This window comes from Balaenoptera acutorostrata, chromosome 4, assembly GCF_949987535.1.
Source record: "Balaenoptera acutorostrata chromosome 4, mBalAcu1.1, whole genome shotgun sequence".
NCBI classification, from domain to species: domain Eukaryota; kingdom Metazoa; phylum Chordata; class Mammalia; order Artiodactyla; family Balaenopteridae; genus Balaenoptera; species Balaenoptera acutorostrata.
In genome coordinates, this window is record NC_080067.1 from 148,194,440 (window position 1) to 148,214,248 (window position 19,809).

The following is a 19,809-nucleotide window of genomic DNA, read 5'->3' on the forward strand; positions in this document are numbered from 1 at the left end:
GAGCACTTTTGGTTACCATGCCCGCCACTACCGAAGCTTTGGAAACCGACGTGGAGGGCTTCCAGAAATCTTAATGTTTTCATTTCCCAAGTCTTCCATCACTAATTATATGAAATGACCCAAGAACAAGTTTTTGTTATTTTATAAAAATCTAAGTATTACTATTGCTGATTTATATTTGTCACAATTTTCATACAAAAAAGAGTTCTCAATGACCACAAAATACCAAATATTTATTTTTATCAAGTGTCAGGATAACTTATTAAAGTTGAGGTTTATCATTTTTTATTGCTTAAGTATTCTAAGATCTTAATACTGCAAACTACTCCACTTCGTTCCGATACATTTTCGACTTATAAACACGGCTGAGATTTAACCAGAACTTAGGCGTCTTAAGAGAATCAAAGGAAGAAATACTTGAACAGTGTTTCACTAATTGCAAATCAGTAAAAACAAAAAAACCCAAACCACCTCAAGTAAAAGATTATACTGATACCATGGAATGAGGAACCATGCAAACGACCAAGAACAAATTTCAACAGTAATGAAGTCAAGTCATCCTGTGACTGTAAGGTCCAGGAGCACAAGGTTTTTTGGAGTTTTTCTAGGTTGAGTAAGGACACTGCTGATGAACATCAGTTTACCTCAAACTCATATTCAAGCATGACAGTTTGCAACCTTTATTACTCCTTTCGGAAAGACACTTTGTTCCTTATGACACAGTTCAGGACACAGGCTGAAGTCTGGCGAGGGGCTCCGGTCTCCCAGGAGTGAGGCGGGCGGCCTTTTAGCTGTGGGTCTGCTCGTGGCTCCAGAGACTGAACGCCGTCTTGAATGTCCTATGGCAGAGCTTGCACATAAACTGTCTTTTAAACGTGATCGCGGAGAGGGGTGGCGCGTGGTAGAACAGCGTGTCTGACTCCCGGGCCGCGAAGAGCTTGTCGGCGCTGGGAGCCGGGTTCTCGGGCAAGCCCGTGGGGCTGTCGGGCTCCAGGGGCTGGATCTTGGGCAGCGGCGGGGGCAGAGGGGGCGGCGACGGGGAGCCGGTGGGGCCCGGGCCCACCTCGGGCTCCCGGTGCGCCGGGTCCTCGGCGGCCTGAGCCATGTGGGACTGGAAGTGACTCCAGAGCCGGAAGTTGGTGCGGAAAGCCTTGTTGCACACGTGGCAGATGAAGGGCTTCACGGAGCACAGCAGCTCCTGATGCCGCTCCAGCTGCTTGGGCGCCGGGAAGGTCTTGCCGCACTTCTCGCACGGCCACAGGTCCTTGGGGGCGGCGCCGGGCTCGGGCGCCTCCTCCTCGGGCCCCTCCGCCGGCTCCTCTTTGACCTGGACCTTCAGCGGCCTGGAGAGGCTGAGGTCTTCGGGGAGGCAGGGCGAGTCTTCCGGGTCGAAGTTCACGGGCTCGGGGCCGTGGCCGCCCGCGGGGTCGTCTTCGGCGGCAGTGGTGGCGGCGGCGGCCGCGGCGGGGTCGGCCCGGCCGGCTTCGGGCAGGGCCTGCGGCCGGGCCGGGCCGCTGGCCTCGCCGTTGAGGTCGGGCCGGGGCGGGGAGGCGCCCGCGGCCGGGGCCATGCTGTTCTGGTTGTGCACCTCCACCTGGTGCCGCCAGATGCTGAAGGCCGACTTGAAGGTGCGCATGCACTCCAGGCAGGTCAGCTTGCGGTACTCGCACTTGCCCTCGTGCTCGCGCTTGAGCTCGGGCGAGAAGAACCTGAGGCTGCAGTAGGGGCACACGGTGGCCGTGCGGCACAGGCGCTCATGGCTCCCCTGCTCTAGGAGAGAAGAGAGCTTGGCGTTACAGAGGCGGCACAGGTAGAGCTCCGAGCCGCCGCCCGCCGGGCCCCCGGGCGCCGCGCGCTCCCTGGGCCTGGCGGCCCTGCCGGCCCCGAGGGCCTTCTCTCCCGGGTGCATCTTCACGTGCTGCTTGAGCTGGGAGAGGAAGCGGTAGGCCTTCCCGCAGGCCGTGCACACGTACGCGCCTTTGGCCCGGGACCTCAGGCTCCTCTTGATGGCTTGCGCGGGGGAGCCGCCGGGGCCCTGGAAGCCGGGCCGGCCGCGCCGCAGCTTCAGGATCAGGGCCTTCTTAATCTCCCGCTCCCTCACGATGTCGATCAGCTTTCTCTGGAACTTCTCGTCCAGAACGGCGTGCGAGCTGGCGGCCGGCGACGGGTTCTTCACGATGCCGTGCTGCGTCTGGCAGTGCGTCCACACTTTGAAGTTGGTGTGAAAGCGCTTGTGACAGATGTCGCAGGCGTAGGGCTTCTCGGGGTTGTGGTACATGTTCACGTGCCGGTGAAGGCCGGCCGTGGATCTAAAGATCTTAAGGCAGTGTTTGCACTTAAATTTTTTGTTTGGTCTCGCTCCCTCCAACTCAGCGAATTCGTCCTTGCTCAAGCCAGAACCCGGGAAGTCGGCCTCGAGGAGAGGCGGGCCCGAGCACTCCTCGCCAGGGTCTCCCGCGCCCGGCGAGCCCCGGCCCTCGGCCTTCGGCTGCTTGGCCGGCAGCCTCCTGTCCGCCTGGAACCGCCTCTTGGCCGGGAGTCGGCTCGCGTCTTGCCGGTCGTCGTCCGCCTGCGGGACCAGGTCCCTTGTGGCGGCCGCGGCATCCCCCACGGTGACGCGGATGATGTCGCCGGGCTCTGGGGGGCTGCGCGGCTCGGCCTTGACCCGCACCTCGGGCCCGGGGGCCGCCCCCGGCCGCTCGGCCGGCTGAGAGGCGCTGAAGGACCGGAGGCGGTGCGGCTGCGGGGCCGGGGCCCGGGCGTCGGGGGCCGCCGCCTCGCTCGCGTCCCTGGAGGACGGCCCCCGGGAGAAGGCGCCGAGCGCGCTGCCCGCCGCGTCGGCCGAGGCCGAGCAGGAGCCCTGCGGGGGCTGCAGGTCGGCGGCGGGCGCGAAGACGGGCACCTGGCTGTCCATGGACAGCGAGCGGCGGAGGAGGCTCTTGACGAGCGGGCCGCTCCTGTCCACGGCCTGGGCCCCGGGCGCCGGCCCTGCCGCCGGGATCACCAGCCCCAGCCTGGAGTAGTAGAGCAGGTTCCGGTCCTCGCCCGGCCCGCCGCCGCGGCCCGCCTCCTTCAGCAGGAAGGGCGTCTCCGGGGCGCCGCGCAGAGCCAGCACGGGCGGCCGCGGGCTCCGCAGCGCCAGCTCCACGGCCACGCCTCTGGGGAGCGCAGCGCTGGCGCCCGGCCTCTCGTCCGCGGCCGCCCGGTCCTGCGCGGGCTTCGAAGGCGGCGCCGCAGCCCGCTTGGCCAGGCCGCCTCGGCTCGGCTCCTCCGACGGCCCGGCGAGGCCCGCGGGGCCATCTTTCGGCCGACTCTTCTCGGCTGCCGCCACGTGGTGCGCTGGCTCCGTGGGCTTGGGGCCGGGGGCCTTACTGGCGTTGGCCTGGACCGCGATGCCGGGCGAGGGCCGGGGAGGGTGGCTCGGGTCGGCTGGATTCTGACTCACGGTTTTCCCCGGGGCTTCGTTTCTACTTTGACAAACGATGACGCTTCTCTTTTGAGAACTGTTCTCATCATCTTCTGCGAAGGGCTTCTTTCTGTTGGGACACGTTGGAAAGGGGGCCTGGGGCGTCTTAGAAGCGATGTTGGTCAGAAAGGAGATGCCCAGGCTGTAGCCTAGTTCCTGCACAGCAGCAAGGCTGCCTTTCTCCACAAATAAAGACGAAGAATAGATGTAGTTCAGCACATTGTCGAAAGCATCTGGCTCACAAAAGTCCAGCTGGAACACAGTCTGTGACTCGTTCTCCTGATTTGTGAATAAGCTCTGGAAGTACTCACTGCTGGCAGCCAGGACATTCTTATGCGCGCGGAACTTCTGGTCCCCCACGATCAGGAGCACGTCGCACAGCTGCCCTTTGAGGCGCTCCTCGTTGAGGGCGCTCAGGAGAGAGATGGCGTGCGCTGGGTTGATGTAATGCAGCAGCCCCTCCATGCTCGGGCTTACCTGCAAGACAAATGTGCGATCACCGTGAACAGGGCGGTGAGAAGCTCCCCCAGATGAGGGCTCCTCAAGGGCCCGGAACGTCAGCTGTCTTCTCACAGGTGCCAATGCTTAGCGGACTGTGGCCCAACAAGAGGTTTCTGGATGAACAATCTTACTTAAATAACGAGGAGAATATACAGAAACAAGTCTCATGGCTTAAGTAGGTCATCAATCATTAAAACTGAAGAATTTTAAGAACTAAGGTCTGTAACAGGCATTTCCGTACCAGCAAAAAGGCAGCTACAACTTGGCAGGTACGTAGAGGAGCAATATTTGAAAACAAGGTTTATTATCCATATTTAGGGCCCATATCCGTTTGAGGCTTAATTCTATTCCTTATTGGCTCAAAGAGTAAGTATGAAGTACCGAACCCCACAGAGTCCGTAATTCTGAAAGGAAAGCAGTTTTATTACTGGATATGATTAAACACAATGTGAATTAACAATAGGCTGTAAAGTAGAGGTCTCAAAAATAGGTGAGAATTTGGAAAGAGGAAAATCATTTGCTAATTACTATTGCATCAAAGTGTTTAGCAAAGGTTAGAAATACTAAAGAATAAAAAAGTTTGTTTTCTTTCTTATGCTAAACACCTTGCAATCCGAATACTATTTTCTTACCAAATTACACTTTCAAAAATAGCACAGTAGAAGCTTTAGCCTGGATCTAAACTTAATTATACTAATCCTAAACTAAGGGGTTTGACTTGAGATTTCACTGAAACTCTCTTCAAATCTAAAGGTGAGATCTAAAGGCCTACTGCGGGGCTGGTGGCGGGGGTGGGTGTCTGCCGAGAGGCTGGGGTTGAGATCCTCCCTTGTGGTCCCCTAGCATCTCAGATTAGCAGGTCCCTCACGTGAGATGGGTAACAACTGTGCCCTCCTTTAGGGCTGCTGCGAAAATTACATGAGCCTGTATGTCATACCTAGTAAGGACTTGACAAATGTGCAATTAATTTTCAGAAACTGCAGGGTTAATAGATATTTAATTCAGCATAAAAGGGTGCAGATTAACCCTCTGACGAAGATGAAGCCATTTCACACAGAGAGGATGCCTGACTCTCCAAATCTGACACTTCCCTCAGGCTGCTGCTACGGTAATGTCTCGTCTTTCTGGGTTGGTTTTATAATGCCATCTTGTTCTTTAAAATAGTTATGACATTTATTTTTTAATATAAAATGGATTCAGAGTAACTAAGACTATTTGGACAGTTTTATCATTCCCTAGAGGGTGAGCTAGAGCTACACCAAACACGGTACCCGCACGTTTGCAAGTTCTCCTCGGGCTTCAAAGGACCAGGCTTTGCTGGTCAACCAGCCTCTGCGCTCTTCAGGAGAATCTGCAGGGAAGAGTTTCCCAGGCCACCACCTGGAGTGACCAAGCGTGATCCCCGGTCTTCTTCACCACTGATCTGGCTCCTGTTGAGGTACTGACTCCACTTGACTGACCTGGAGACGTGACTTTGCTTCCAGAGACGACGCCTGGAGCCCGTCCACAGACAACTGCCTTGGTCAGCTTGCACCGAGCTGCGGTTCATTCTTGCCTGGCATCATTTCACCTCGATGGTGAGTGCTTGAGAAGGGGATTTTCCCTTCCTTTTTTTTGACTAGCCATTTAAATTTCTCCCTTAATCCTACTATACTGTCTTTGTAATCACACATCTATTTATGTGCAAAGAAACCCCTGTCATCATTTACAGAGGCCAGCAGAGAAAAAAATAAGCTTATAATGCCACACTCATAACTCAGCCGTGTTCTGAACACTATTTTTAGTGCAATTAATTTTTGAGACAGCTAGTTCAGATGTTGCCACAGGGAAAAGCAGCAGATGCAGAATCAAAAGCTTGGACGAGTACTTTTCAAAAGGGTTTCTTAAAATCAATTTAGTGGTCTGAAGTGAACAACTGAAAAAAATGACTAGGGCAGAGTAGAAAAGTCCGAATGTCTCAAATGTAGTAAGGCTGACTACGATCTTGTGAAACTTTCACAAGTTATATGCATACATTTCCACACATGTAAGCTGGCACTGGGGTGAGATGTACAGTGGTCCCTCAGTATCTGCAGGGGATTGGTTCCAGGACCCCTGCGGATACCAAAATCCACAGATGCTCAAGTCCCTTGTATAAAATGGTATAGTATCTGCCTATAACCTATGCACATCCTCCCATATACTTTAAATCTTCTCTAGATTACCTGTGGGTCAGAGTTAAGACAGTTTGAAGGTCAGTGCTCTAACCTAATCAACCTCTCTGAGCCTCAGTTTTCCCCACCATAAAGTAGGGATAATAATGTTACTGTGAGAATCAGAAAAGAAAACCATAATCGCTACCATTTGTTCAGCACCTATAACACACTACAAATTTTACCAGAACTTCACATCATTCCCCTATTCACTCACTCAACAAAGTGACATTTCAGAAGGCCTGAAGGACGCAAGGATGAGCCATGAGGATCACTGAGGGAAGAGCAAGCATATAGGCACAGGGAAGAGACGAGGTAACAGCAGGGCTGGAGCAGAGCTGAAGCAGCCGTGGATGATGACACTGAAGGAGCCTGAGGAGACACTGTGCAGGGCTGGGGGGACCGCTGGAAGGACTGCACTTTTTACCAGGGCAGCTGTTGGAAGATTCTGAGAAGAAGAATGACGACAACCTGAATTTTGTTTCAGAAAGATTCCTCTGGCTATGTTGCAAAGAATGGACCATGGGAGAGGGTGTAAGCTGGGAAGTCAGCTAGGAGCCCACCGCACTGATGCAGGCGAGACAGGACAGTGCCCGGGGCAGCGGGGCAGCAGTGGAGGTAAAGACAGTCATTAGGGTTTCTGATGGACGGACTGCAGAGGGTAAGAAGGTGAGGTGTTAAGGGTGTCTCCAAGGTTTCTGCCAGAACTGGAAGGATGTCCTTACTTGAGATGAAGCTTGAAAAATTGGTTCAGAATTTTTTCAGGAATTCAGTTTAGATATTCTAAATGTGAGCAGCGACCTGGTCATTAATGTACCCTTCATGGGCATCCTTTCCTGCTTCACTTCCCCTGCAACCTTTCTTGTGCTTCCTGGGATCACTTCCCAAATAAACATCTACACTTGAATCCTTGTCTCAGGGTCTGCTTTTGGGGGAACCCCAACTAAGAAACCAAGGGACTGCGTGAGGACTAAACCAAGTGAGATTTTCTACATCCCTGGACGTGAAGCAACGCTAATGCACATACCATCTGCTCCCTATTTCTACAGGCCAAAAAACCCGCATTTTCTCACATTTCATTGTTCGGAAAAGTTTCCTTCTTTTTCTTCCTTCAAATTATCGTGACCTCTATTTTTGTTCTAAGTAACTGCTTCTAATCCCTAAACCACAGGCTTCCATACTTTTTGAACGAAACAGGAAATCAGGGAAAAATAAGTCACAGAGTTGAGTTGTAAGAGGAACAGCCACTGTCCCTGAAAAGTATTTGGAATTTAAAACGATTCATTTGACTCTAGCCTTAATTTATAGTCATCAACGAGAGCGCCTGCTTGAAAAGTGGCTAAGCATGTCCAAATTCCTGATAACCAGTGCAGAACAGCTCCAGGTATTGATTTTTCCATACCATTCCCTAGACACTGATCGGGCACGAACAGCAGCTAACATCTGAGCGCTTACTCTGCCACGTGGCACTGTGAACAGTTTTCAGGCTTTAACTCAATATTTACACCAACCCTAGGAGGTAGTACCATCATTATCCCCATTTTACAGTTGAGAAAGCTGAGGCACACAGGGTTAAGGCTATGTGCCTGAGGCTCAAGTTTGCACAGATAATAAGGAGCAGAGCAGAATTCACACCAGGTGACTTGGCTCTGGAGGCCATGCTCTTCACCTGCACACCATACCAACTTCTAGTTTCCTCTTTTAATTCCCACATAAACATCTGAGCTAGGCACTGCCATCATCCCTGTTTTACAAATTAGGAAACCGAGGCATCGAGAGGTCAGGTAGTGTGGCTAAGGTCACCCAGTCAGTTAACAGTGGGGCTGGGAGTCGGGCCCCAGAGCCTGGATTCTTGGTCATCACGTTACACACTTCTCATGGTCGGGCACCGGTCTAGTATGTGCTAGAACTGGCCAGACAGGGAGGGTGGCAGTCTGACAAGCATGGTCCTGCCTACGGCTCTTAGTCTTGCGTGGGAACAGGACAAGTCAATCCACCACACACTCCGGTGTGCTGAGCACCAGGAGGCAGGGTGCAGAGGTACAGATGGAGTACAGGTGATGGCACTGGATCCAGGTGAGCGGAAGGTCAGGGAAGGGATTCTACAAAAGTTTCCTGAACAGGCAGGAGTCAGAAAATATGGGAGTCAGGAAGGAAGCGTGAAGGACATTTCAAGGACAGGAGCAGTGTGTCCAGTACATAGGGCCAAGACCAAGTGCCTGGCTGGAGCAAAAGACACATGGAGGGGAGGGCGGGTGATGAGGCGGGGGAGGGGGTGGAGGCATGAGGCCCTGGGAGCAAAATTAAGGCCCCCCAAGGGTCATCGGAGGACGGTGACCTCTCCCATCCTCTTCAGGAGCCCAGGACAAGGGCTCTAGGTGTAAAAAGCCCTTGCTTTTACCTTTTAATTCAATCATCAAAGCTTAACAATGGCCCCTTTCCTGGTCTAGCTGCAAACAATTAACATTTTGGACTTTTGTGTTTTAATGACACAGTAGGTATATTTATTGAGCTTCACAACTTCATTAAAAATATAAAATGCTACACTAAGAACGCAGGCAAAAACGGGGGTGAGAATCACGACTGCTGCGTGTCACGAGATAATCCAGAAAACCCTTTGTAGCTGGTGGATGTGCAGACTGAACGCTCAAGGCCGCCTGCTTTTCTGCTCTTCAGCCTCAGGTGAGGCCAGCTTTGGTGCTGGAGGTACCTTCTCCTCCATCAATCTGCTGGGTCATCAAACTCCAATCTCTCGTGGACGCTCAGGACCTCTGACTCACAGAGGACAGCGCATGCCGGGTCTGCAGGCTCTGACGTGGACACGCGCGCTGCCGCTGCATCCCCGGCCCCTCCTGCCCACCGCTCATCTCCATGAGCCTCCAGCGCCCGAGCTCCCGCCACCACTTCAGTCACAGTGGAGACCTTGGTGCTCTTACAAGAAAAGTGGGTGAAACATGGAAGAAAAGGCCCCTTTGCCACAGAAAAAGCTGGGAGGAAATCCCCCAGGAAAACCAGCTCCTGAAGCGGGGCGGGCTTGCTTACCACTTGGATCCCTGCACACAAATATCTTCCCAAACTCTGCCTAAATTGTTTCTATTTCATGTTGTTTCCTGATATTTCAAAATGAGAGAATCTTTACAGTTCACAATTCATGGCCGTCACTATAGCTCCACGGGAAAGACTTTCAAATTAGTCTACTTGTCTCAAATCCTGGCTTTGCCACCTATTTAGGTATGTAACCTTGTAAAGATCACTCAACCTGAGTACACGTTTCCTCAACCTGTTCAATGGGGCTAACACTGCCCACCACACAGGATTCTTACGAAGAACAAAAGACGCCGTATGTGTGCAAGCTCCTGGTACATGTAGTGTTTCCCGTCTGCGCGCAGGCACTTTCCTTCTTCCTCTTCTTCCTTTCCTGAACGTTTCCATGGTAGGACAGACATGTAAGACTAAATATAACGAAGCATACAAAAAGTGCTGCGAATTCTGTTTACAGGAAGCAGTTAATTTGGCCGAGGGGTGGGAGGGTCGATGAGTGAACAGTGGGGACCTGAGGGAAGATGGGCGACTCATTGCTTACCGGACAATTATAATGATATCAATACTACAGGTTCCACTCTTCACCATTCTACTGTAGATACTTTCCAGAAACATGTATCTAATAGTGCCAGAGCTTAAAATCTCCAGAAGCCCCTGGCTTGAATGAAGTTCCAATTCCCTAGAATGGCTACGGAGCACTTCACAACCGGATTCCAGAAAACTATTTCATACCACCACCTCAAAGTCCTCAGGTGCCGAGTCCTAAGAGGGGCAGGGAATTCATATCTTAATATAACGTAATTCAACGCAAATAATTCCCTCTTTATACCAACTGTAGGAAGTTGAGATTTTTAAGGAGATGGAGGAAAGGTAGGCAATTCTGGACCATAGAACATTCCGGGGATATAAACAGAAGCAAAGCAGAACTAGACACTCGGATAAAAGGACACCAGGAGGGGAACAATGGGCGCAGAAGGGGAGATGAGAAGGGACCAAAATAACCTCACACCAGCTTTCGAGTTTTGGAGACGAACACTCAGGCTGGTATCAGAGCTAAGGTACATTGTAAATCAAACTTGCTCTAAGACCAGCCCACAAAACCCTTACCACCAGTTCTATAGGAGAATCTCTCTTTAATACAAAACATTAATGTGAAACTGAACTCTGGGCACACAATCCTTTGGAATGCTGGAGATTGCTTATATAGCCCTAACCATGACACTGGGAGAAAGAAGGAATGCATAGAACACAAAGCAAACACTTAGTTAGAAAAACAAAGCATCTACGTTTGGCTTCGGAATATAAACACACACCCCGCTCACCCCCAGACCCTCACCTCTGGGTCTAGCCTGACTCTCTCCGTTTGATTTTACTATGAGATGGTGGCAGGCAGGCGGCTCTGAGTTTACATCTCATCATGGCTCACTTGGAGACAATGCAGATGTGCAGACGTCCTCGAAAGCGCCTGGGAGTTCAAAGCCAGCCTCGCTGATCTGACCCTTCAAGGGCAGCGATGTCACCCCTGGGACCCCATCTCGCCACAGGCTTAGTGTCCCCCGAGGAGGGCTGGTCTGGTCTAGGGTGCGCGCGCCGCCCCACCCAGCAGAGCGCACCCCGGTTCACAGAGCTGCCTCCTGTCGTGCCGCTCCCGCCGAAGCACCCGGTCCCGAGGAGTCTGAGGCGCTGCGCCCCCCTCGCTCAGGACCGGGTGCACAACCATGCCCAGCCCGTTAGGAACTTTCTCCTTTGGAATACGGGCTGAGAGCAACAAAGGCAGCGACTGGCGGAGCTGGTTCATCTCAGCCCTGGCCTCAGGGTGCAGCCGGCAGCGCCCGCCACACAGGCTCCTGCAGTTACCTTGGTTTCTGTCCTTCCCGGCCCAATTCTCTGTCTTCCCTTCAATGTCAAGAGCAGCCCTCTCTCTACCTTTAAGTTTCTTTTTCTATTCAAGCTGGCCTGGCAGTTTCTGCTCTTGTCATTAAAGGACCCTGACTAATAAGATTTCCAAGTGGTATTCATCCTTCCCGTCATGCCCTCCAAATCCATCCTGACTGAGCTTCCGAAAAAAAAAAAACTTTGGTCATTCACTGGACGCACACATTAAGTATTACTATTATGAATTCAACTTCTTTACTGAGCCCCTATTACGTGCAAGGCACAATTAGACACACGTGAAATACAGGGTCGCACAGAACAGACAGGGACCCCACTTTCCATCGGGGTAAATCAGACGATGAACAGGGAAACAAGTAAAAAAAGATAACTTTGGACTGTGCTAAGAGCTACAATGGAAATAAATAGGGAGCTATGACTGGGGGGAGGTAACCAGGGTTTGGAGGGGATGGTCGGGAAATGCCTCGATGTGACAGATTAGCTGAGACCTAAGACCTGAGTAAAAAGAAATAAAATGATAAAAACGAAGGTTCTCCATTAGGTTAAAATGCAAAACTTTAAAAACATGGACTTCAAGGCTCTGTAAATCTGGTTTCAAACTACTTTTTAAATTTTCTTGCCTTTAGTTATCGCCTCGTGATAACTTCCTGCTTCAGATACTTTGTCTCTGAGACACCACCCGCAGGTCTTGCTGCTTCTGTCACCCAATCTGCAATGTCCCAGATCCCCCCTAACCCCGCCCCCAACACCACTCAGCTGAACGTTACTCACCCTTCAAAGCTCAGCTCGAGGCCATTTCCTCCATTAAGCCTTCAGTCATGGGCTGGACTGTCCCCTGCGATTCCTAGGTCGAAGTCCTAACCCACAGCACCTCAGAATGTAAGCGTATGTGGAGACAGGGTCTTCTAAGAGACCGTAGGTTGTAATGAGGCCTTAAGGGTGGGCCCTAATCCAACGTGACTGGTGTTCCTGTAAGAGGTGGAGATAAGGACACAGACACAGAGAGGAACCATGTCAAGACAGAGAAGACGACCGCCCACAAGCTGAAGGCTGGGGAGAAATCAAGCCTGCCAGAGCCTTCATCTTGGACATCTAGGCTCCAGAACTGTGGGAAATACATTTCTGGTGTTCAGGGCCCCCAGTCTGTGGTGCTCTGTTACGGCAGCCCCAGCTAACTGATGTACACACCTTCCCTGACCACTGCAGTTTATAACGAGCAAACGCCTTTCAACTGCAGTATTACAGAGGGACACCATTTACGCAGTGTTTATTCAGTGCCGTATACTGTAAGTTGTCTGTATCCCCAGCAGAAATGTAAGCTATTTAAGGACTAGGAATCTATTTAATGTCTTTTGACACTCTTTGCAATGCCCAACGTGGTATCTCACACAACAATAATATCTGTTGATTTTTCTGTACTCTGACACTCTGATTAGATGAGGAGTGGAAACCGTGCCTTTTATCTGTTTTCCTAACGCAGAGCTGGTCCCACCAGTACCCTTCAGAATACTATATTGATTGTTCCATTCCTCCGTAGATAAAATGCAAACTCTACAGACTGGCACGCAGGAGTCTTCATATTCTGATCACAATTCATCTCTCCAGCCTCACAGGACAGCATGAAGGTCGGCACCTACCCTACAAACCTGCACACCCAGTTTCCACCGACTATCTTTCTTACCTTTCCTTTACTTGGCTAACCTCTACAGAAAGATCCAGCTCAAACGTCACCATCTCTACAAAGCTCTAGTGATGTGCTCCTGGCCAGCAGCTCAGCCATCTAAGCTACCACAATACTTCGTCTCCTCTGCAATAACACAACTATGTTGAATGCTCTGCCTTTATATCTACCCTCTCATGAGAGTCCTTAAAAGGAAGAACCCTTGTTGTCAGCTGTGTATTCCTAATGCTTAGTGCAGGCCCAGCAGGTGCCTGCTGGCCAAAGAGAGAAACCATCACTAAGGCTCGAGGCCTGGGCGGGCTCATCTCTGCTGCTCCAGCATCCGGCACAGAGAGCAGCGCGTGGCAGCGGTCTTCGCTTTGTGTGTGAGCGCCTGTGGCCTTAGCTCCTACCGGCCGATGACTCCCAACTCTGTATCCCTGCTGAAGCTTCTCGGGACTCGTCCATCACAGGGCAGCCCTCTTGTCCAGGATGGCACCTAGGACCCTGCCCTCCCACATCTGCCCGTCCCCACACATTCCCTGTTTAGTTCGGTGTGCTGCCAGCCAGCGGGTCTCCCAGACTGGAAACCTCTTCTCTTTCCTTTCTAGCCAGTGACCAGCCCCTGTCAAGCCTTGCTCGTGATCAGCTCTAGCGTCTGCTCTCCTCATCCCCGCTGGCTTTGGTTCCTCCAGTCATCGCCCCTCACCCAGAGACCCTCTCAGTACCTCGGCCCCTCTTTTGTTACACACCTAACATGCCCTGCCATGAACACCGTCAGGTTCCTCAAGGGCGGGGGTCATATCCTTTCCAACTTTTATTTCCAGAGAATGAAGCACACTCTACACCGAACAGTGTAAAAAGGAAGAATAAATTAGATGCAACGTTATTTTTAAGTGAACCAATGCCCCCCATGTCTACTTTCTTTATACCATCGATATCTACTGGTACTCATATTTAAACGTCATGACTATTAGTCATTAAGGTGGATGAAGGATTTACTCCAAGCACCAGCGGGTAAAAGTTTTCAAAAGCAACTGTCAACGAGAAACCTTTCTGACACGGATTAACCCACTTTCTTCCGAACAAGGAATCAGACCACAACGCAGGTTCCCCATGGATGACGCAGGGTCACCGCTGTCAACAGCCCTGGACGCTGCGGAATATCTGGCGCCGCCAGATGCCAGGCGTGAGCGGGGCTGGTGGCTCCCGCCCTAAGACCCCCAGAGCGCTGTGCACTGCGCGGGCTCCGGTCACCGCTTCCCCCACCTCCCACTGCCAGGCCGCCCCGCTGGAGAACCTGTCTCTACGGTCACCCCTCTAAACCGTGCTGCCGAAGCGGCGTCCTCCAGAACCGCGCGGCGCTGCGGTCGGAGCGCGCAGCAACCGGGGTGGAGGGCCAGGACCGAGGGGCGCTCCCGCGGTCACAGCCATGCTCTCCCGTACGGAGGCCAGTGAACGCGCGCCAGGTAAGCGGTCTGGGCGAGAAGAGAAAAGATCTCGGGGAGTCCGGCCAGCGGAGGTCTCTGGGCGGGGGTCTCCAGCGCGGCCGGTCGGCAACCTACGCCTCCGGCCGCAGGTTTCGGACGGGGGCTTTCCCGAGCGGCGGGGGAGGCCCTCCGCATTCCAGCAGAGACGCTCGGGGACAGCGCTGGAGAATCGGGGAGACGGGTCCTCCCGGGGGTCTGCGGGGGACCGGCCAGGAGGCGAGGCGGGGCGGGGCAAGCAGTCCACTCGGGTCATCGGTTGGATGCGCCGGCGGCCGCCAGGCGGGGCTCGAGGGCCGGTGGGGCGAGGGCGCGGGCCGCGGCAGGTGCGGGGGTCCCCCCGCCCCGCAGCTTCCGCGTACGCCCGCGCGCCCCGGCAGACACCAGCCGGCCTCCACGCCTGCCCGGGATGGAGCACGCGCCCGCGGCCGGAAGGCGCCCCAACCGCCCGGCGCAGGGGCGCCGGGCCCGGCGAGGGAAGCCCAGTGAGGGACGGAGCGTGCGCAGTGGCGAGGGCGAGGCCAAGTGCGGGCAAGGAGCATGCGCAGTGTGAAGGCACAACGGGCTACGTGGGAGCCCGGGGCATGCTCGGTGAGCGCCGGGCCCGGCGCACGCGCAGAAGCGCTCCGAGCCCGCAACCCGCCGGCGGAGAGAAAAAGGAGGAGAGAAATCACCTCAGAGTTACGTCAGGAAAGGCCGCGTTTTGCGGGGAGGCTGTGGCCTCCCACGGGTCCCGCAGTTCTCCTAGGGCCAGGGACCTGACAGTTACTCACCGGTCTTCAGCCCCGAGGCAGACGCCAGGCCCCTTCCCGCTCACACTCGGCTCGCGCGCGCCGCAGCCGCCGCTGCCGCTGTGATTCCATCCATCTTGAATTTGACGTCATCCCACACCAGGGATGAGGTCATCGCAGGCAGCGCTCGTCACGTGCGCGGCGCTGTGATTGGCCGCTAGGCGCAGGGGGGCGGGGCGAGGGAGGTGCGCGGCGCGGGGGGCCGGGCGAGGGCGGGCCCGATGGCAGCCGGCTCACCGCCACCGCCGCCGGGTCCTCCCGCGCGCGCCTTCCGCCCGGTGTTCCTCCTCCCGAGTCGCACGCGCCCGCGTCCTACCCGGGCCCGAGGCGGGGCGCGCGTCCCCCGTGGGCCGCCCTGAGGGGAGGCGGCGGCGGCTGGAGGGGCGCGTATCGCGGAGGCGCGGACCGCGCTCTGCCCGGCGGTCCCGGTGGTGGGCTTGGCGCCGCGGGGACACGCGCCGGTGGGCTCGCCGGGTGGTGCCCCTTCCCGGCCCGGCGCGCTGCGGCGGCGCCTCCGCTCGGCCCTCGGAGGACTGTTCTCCGACGGCAGCCCCTTGGTGCCCGGGTCCAGGTGCATCTCGGCGGCGCGGACGCCTCTCGGCGGGCGTGGAGGCGCGCGGCGTGCGACCTGCCGAGAACCGACCTGGGCGCTAACGTTTCCTCCCAGCTGGGCGGTCCGATCGCTGGGGACCGCTCGGTGCTGACTTGGGGTGGACGGGCCTCCAGGTTCACCCCGCCTGAGCAGATGGGGGTGGCAGCTCTGCTCTTCAGCCTCGCGTGGCATCCACTTGTCAGCTGCGTGTTCACAGACGAAAACCTTCACTTTTAATAGGCATTGGCTTAAGCGATCGCTAGGCAACTAACTTATTTTCTCTAATATCAATTCTCAATTGCTGTCTCCTAGACTGTCGTTTTCTTGCATGAGTATTACAAGCCCATTAATTAGAAAACTCACTTCTCTCTCATTCAAAACCAGAAAATTAGTGTAACAGAAATGCCAAACTGTAAACACTAACTCTACAGAAAGGCTCTGTTAGGCAAGGTAAACAAAACAGATTAGATTGGAATGGAGAGGAGACTGCGTGTTTTTCTGTTTTTTTGTTTTTTGGCCGGGGTGCATGGAGGATCTTAGTCCCCCGACCAGGGATGGAACCCGTGCCCCCTGCAGTGGAAGCGCAGAGTCCTAACCACTGGACCGCCAGGGAATTCCCCGGACTGCCAGGGAATTCCCGAGGCTGCCTTTTAAAGTGATACTTTTTAGGACCAATGCTTAAATTCCTGGCTTTTAAATCCATGTTGTTTAATATTTTCCAAATGTCAATTTTCAGATAAATTTAATTTTTTAAAGTTGAGTTTATACATACGACCCTAGGTTAAAATTTTATGAAACGTCTGAGGAACATGTGTAAGAAATAATCTTGCATTAGGTTGATTAAAATTAAAAACGTGTTGCAAAATGAACAGCTCTATTGTCAATTGTTTTCGTTCCACTAATTTTAAGAGGACTCAGTCTCAAAGGAAGAATCTTGCACCTAAAAGTTTTCTTCTGCAACTCTTTAAAAACTTGAAAAAGTGTCTTTGTATTTTGAACTGAATGGTGGTGGAGCAAAAAGTGGCTTTGAACTAAAAGAACAGTGTAAGTCTTTCAAAGGACCTTGAGTTTTAGGGTCCCCTGTGGTTAGGCTGGGCGAGCACACATAGTTGTCCCCACTTTACGGGTGAGAAAACGTGTACCAGCTGTGTAGCCAGAGCTAGAAGCTGGGTTTTCTAGTTTTCAGCGTACTGTACCGTATGCCAAAAGCAATCGTCTTCTGCCTGCATCCCTTCCAGCTGCCTCAGGAAGATAACACGTTGGTGTCTCCTCTTTAATGATCAGGCCATTTCACTAAAAGGGGCCTGACTGCTAAATCCAGCAGTTTGTTCAGTTGCCTCTTTGGTTTGTGACCCTACCAATTGCTCCTTCAAACCCACTCGTTTCAGTGATGCTTCATTCCCCTGGATTTTCTTTTCTTTTTCTTTTTTCTTTTTTGGCCTCGCAGCACACGGCTTGCGGGATCTTAGTTCCCCGACCAGGGATTGAACCTGCATCCTCGGCAGTGGGAGCGCAGAGTCCTAACCACTGGACTGCCAGGGAATTCCCTCCCCTGGATTTTCTACCCGTTATCTGACCTCTGGTTCTCAGCCTCCTGTGTCAGTTCCTCTGCCCTAACTGTCCTCACACTTTGGGTCTCCTGACGTTCTGACCATGGCCCTCTTGTTCCACTCACCCCCTGCAGCCCCGTCCATCCCTGGGATGGGAACCCAGCTGCCTGAGCCAGAGCCCCTCCCTCATCACCAGTATTCGGCCAGTCACCAAGTCGGGGCCATCCACCTCCTGGCTGTACCTCTGATAATGTAACCACGGGCCAGTCCCCAACTTCCTAACTGCTCCCCAGCCTCCAGGATGTCCCTGTTCAATCCACCCTCGTGCTGCAGTTCAAGTGATCTTCTTAAAAAGCCAAAGGTGTCATGCCACTCCCTTGCTTAAGTTGCTGATGGCTCTCTATTGCTTTAAGGATGACATTCAAATTTCGTACTGTGACTGAGCAGACTGGTGACAGCCCGCCTCTAATCCCGTGTCCCCCGGCACCCACATGGACACACGTCCTCTCTGAACAAGTCACACTCTGCCTCTCACCTCTGAGTGTCCTTGTGCGTTGTCCTCTCCCCTGAGCTGTTCCTCCCCCTGCCCTGTGCACACTCAGTCTGCCCTTGATATTTTTATCTTGCTGGTTCACGTTCCTTCCTCCAGGACTCCCCCAGCCCCCTCCCCTGTTATCACTCACCCTCATTATGTGTTTGGGGCCCCCCACCCCGTGCTCCCATAGCCGCTTGTGTAGCTTGTTATACACTTGTGCACTTGCTATTGGATTTGCCTGCCAGCAACCTCTCCCCCTCAGTGGGCTTCCTGTTCCCCTCTGCCTGCCCGGTGCCCAGCGTGGTGCCTGACCTTGAGTTCATTTTTTTTTTTTTTTTTTTAAGTATTTTTTTAAATATTTTATTTATTTATTTATTTATTTATGGCTGTGTTGGGTCTTCGTTTCTGCGTGAGGGCTTTCTCTAGTTGTGGCAAGCAGGGGCCACTCTTCATCGCGGTGCGCGGGCCTCTCACTATCGCGGCCTCTCTTGTTGCGGAGCACAGGTTCCAGACGCGCAGGCGCAGTAGTTGTGGCGCACGGGCCCAGTCGCTCCACGGCATGTGGGATCTTCCCAGACCAGGGCTCGAACCCGTGTCCCCTGCATTGGCAGGCAGATTCTCAACCACTGCACCACCAGGGAAGCCCGAGTTCATATTTTTATTGTGTGTTATCCATACACGGATGCATCCCGGCAGGATTTCTAGCTCCATATACGTGTGTATTTATTTACACACAATTCACATCATTTATCTGGCCAGCTTCTTGTTAGATATCACCGTTTGGATAACCTACAGCTCTGCGCTCACATAGCTCAACTTCCTATGTTCTTTCTGTCTTCCCTTGAAACTGTTCTTCCTCCCCTCTCCCCGTCCTATTTAGTGGGGCTGCTCTGTCACCCCAGCCAGAAGCCTGATGGTAATTTTAGACTCTTCTCTCTCAGTGTCTGCATTCAGCCGTCACTCAGTCTTATCAATCTACCTCTAAGCACCCCTGATCTGTCCTCACCTGCCCTCCTGCTGCTGTTCCCTGGCTCCAGGGCCTCTGGCCAGTCATTGTAACCACGCATCCCAAGTTCCTGCTTCGGGTTTGCGCCTTCCCGTCCCAACCCAGAACGTTTTTAGTCCGATTTATCTCTCTAAGTGCAAATTGGATGTTGTCTGCAGCCTCAGTGCTGGCACGACCTACAAAGTGGAGTGGAGATAGCTCTGGGTGTCCCCCCTTCACCAACTGCTCCAGCCACGCATGTTTGGGACCGGCACTGCCCAGATGCCCTTTTCCTATTCAGCTTGCTGGCAGATCCCATTTCTCCTCTAAGCTTCAGCCCCAGGCCTCCTGCCCCTGTGCTGCGGTTGCTTTGCTGTGACATCTATTCATCAGTTCCTGGCTGCTAGCAGGTCAGCTGCTTCACTTGTGGGCTCTTGGTGCAGAGACTGTGCCTGTGAACCTGTGTGTCCCAGAGCTTTGGGCCTGTCGCTAGCCCTGTGTCCTGGGCCATCTGCCCTCGATGGCCAGTTTTCCCTCAGAGACTGTGTCACAGTGATGTCTGAGTCCATGTCAGTAATATCATAACTCGACCTGTTTGTATTTCTTGTACCAAACAGCCTTTTTGTAAATTGGGGTTTAAAAACATAAGCCTCTACATATTTGGAAGTTTTAATTTATTATTATTATTATTTTTGGCCATGTGGTTTACGGGATCTAGACCCCCAACCAGGGATTGAACCTGCACTCTCGGCAGTGGAAACGCAGAGTCCTAACCACTGGGCCGCCAGGGAATTCCCTGGAAGTGGGAAGTTTTAACTGGCTGTGATTCTCTGTTTCATTTTGAACTTGTGTCTAGACGTCCAAATTTGCCCAACCTGTAAGTTGAGGGGTTGTCCCTTTAAACAGGTTAAGGTAGAGGGTGGTGGATTCATCTTCCGTGGTTTCTTTAACAAATTACCCCAATCTTGATGACTTAAGACAACAGAAATGTATTCTCTCATGGTTCTGGAGGTCAGAAATCTGAAATCAGTATCACTGGGCTGAAATCAAGGCGCCAGCGGGACCGTGCTCCCTCTGGAGGATACAGGGGAGAACCTCTTGGTGGCCTCTGAGCT

The 19,809-nt window shown here is 53.3% G+C and overlaps 1 protein-coding gene across 8 annotated transcripts; it reads right to left on the reverse strand.

Annotated features, from left to right (window-relative positions):
• Positions 1 to 212: 212 nt before the first annotated feature.
• ZBTB21 (zinc finger and BTB domain containing 21) lies at positions 213 to 15,147 on the reverse strand. 8 transcript variants are annotated; one of them, XM_057545593.1, is made up of 4 exons: positions 15,015 to 15,110; positions 13,507 to 13,596; positions 11,866 to 12,063; positions 213 to 3,943 (listed from the first exon to the last, which is right to left on the reverse strand). In XM_057545593.1, exon 4 carries the CDS (start codon positions 3,929 to 3,931, stop codon positions 788 to 790), a length of 3,144 nt encoding a protein of 1,047 aa, XP_057401576.1. In that variant the 5' UTR covers positions 3,932 to 3,943; positions 11,866 to 12,063; positions 13,507 to 13,596; positions 15,015 to 15,110; the 3' UTR covers positions 213 to 787. The 8 variants fall into 8 exon arrangements, with proteins under 8 accessions (XP_057401576.1, XP_057401574.1, XP_057401575.1 ...); XM_057545591.1 differs by lacking the exon at positions 15,015 to 15,110 and adding an exon at positions 14,320 to 14,614; XM_057545592.1 differs by lacking the exon at positions 15,015 to 15,110 and adding an exon at positions 14,201 to 14,614.
• Positions 15,148 to 19,809: the final 4,662 nt, after the last annotated feature.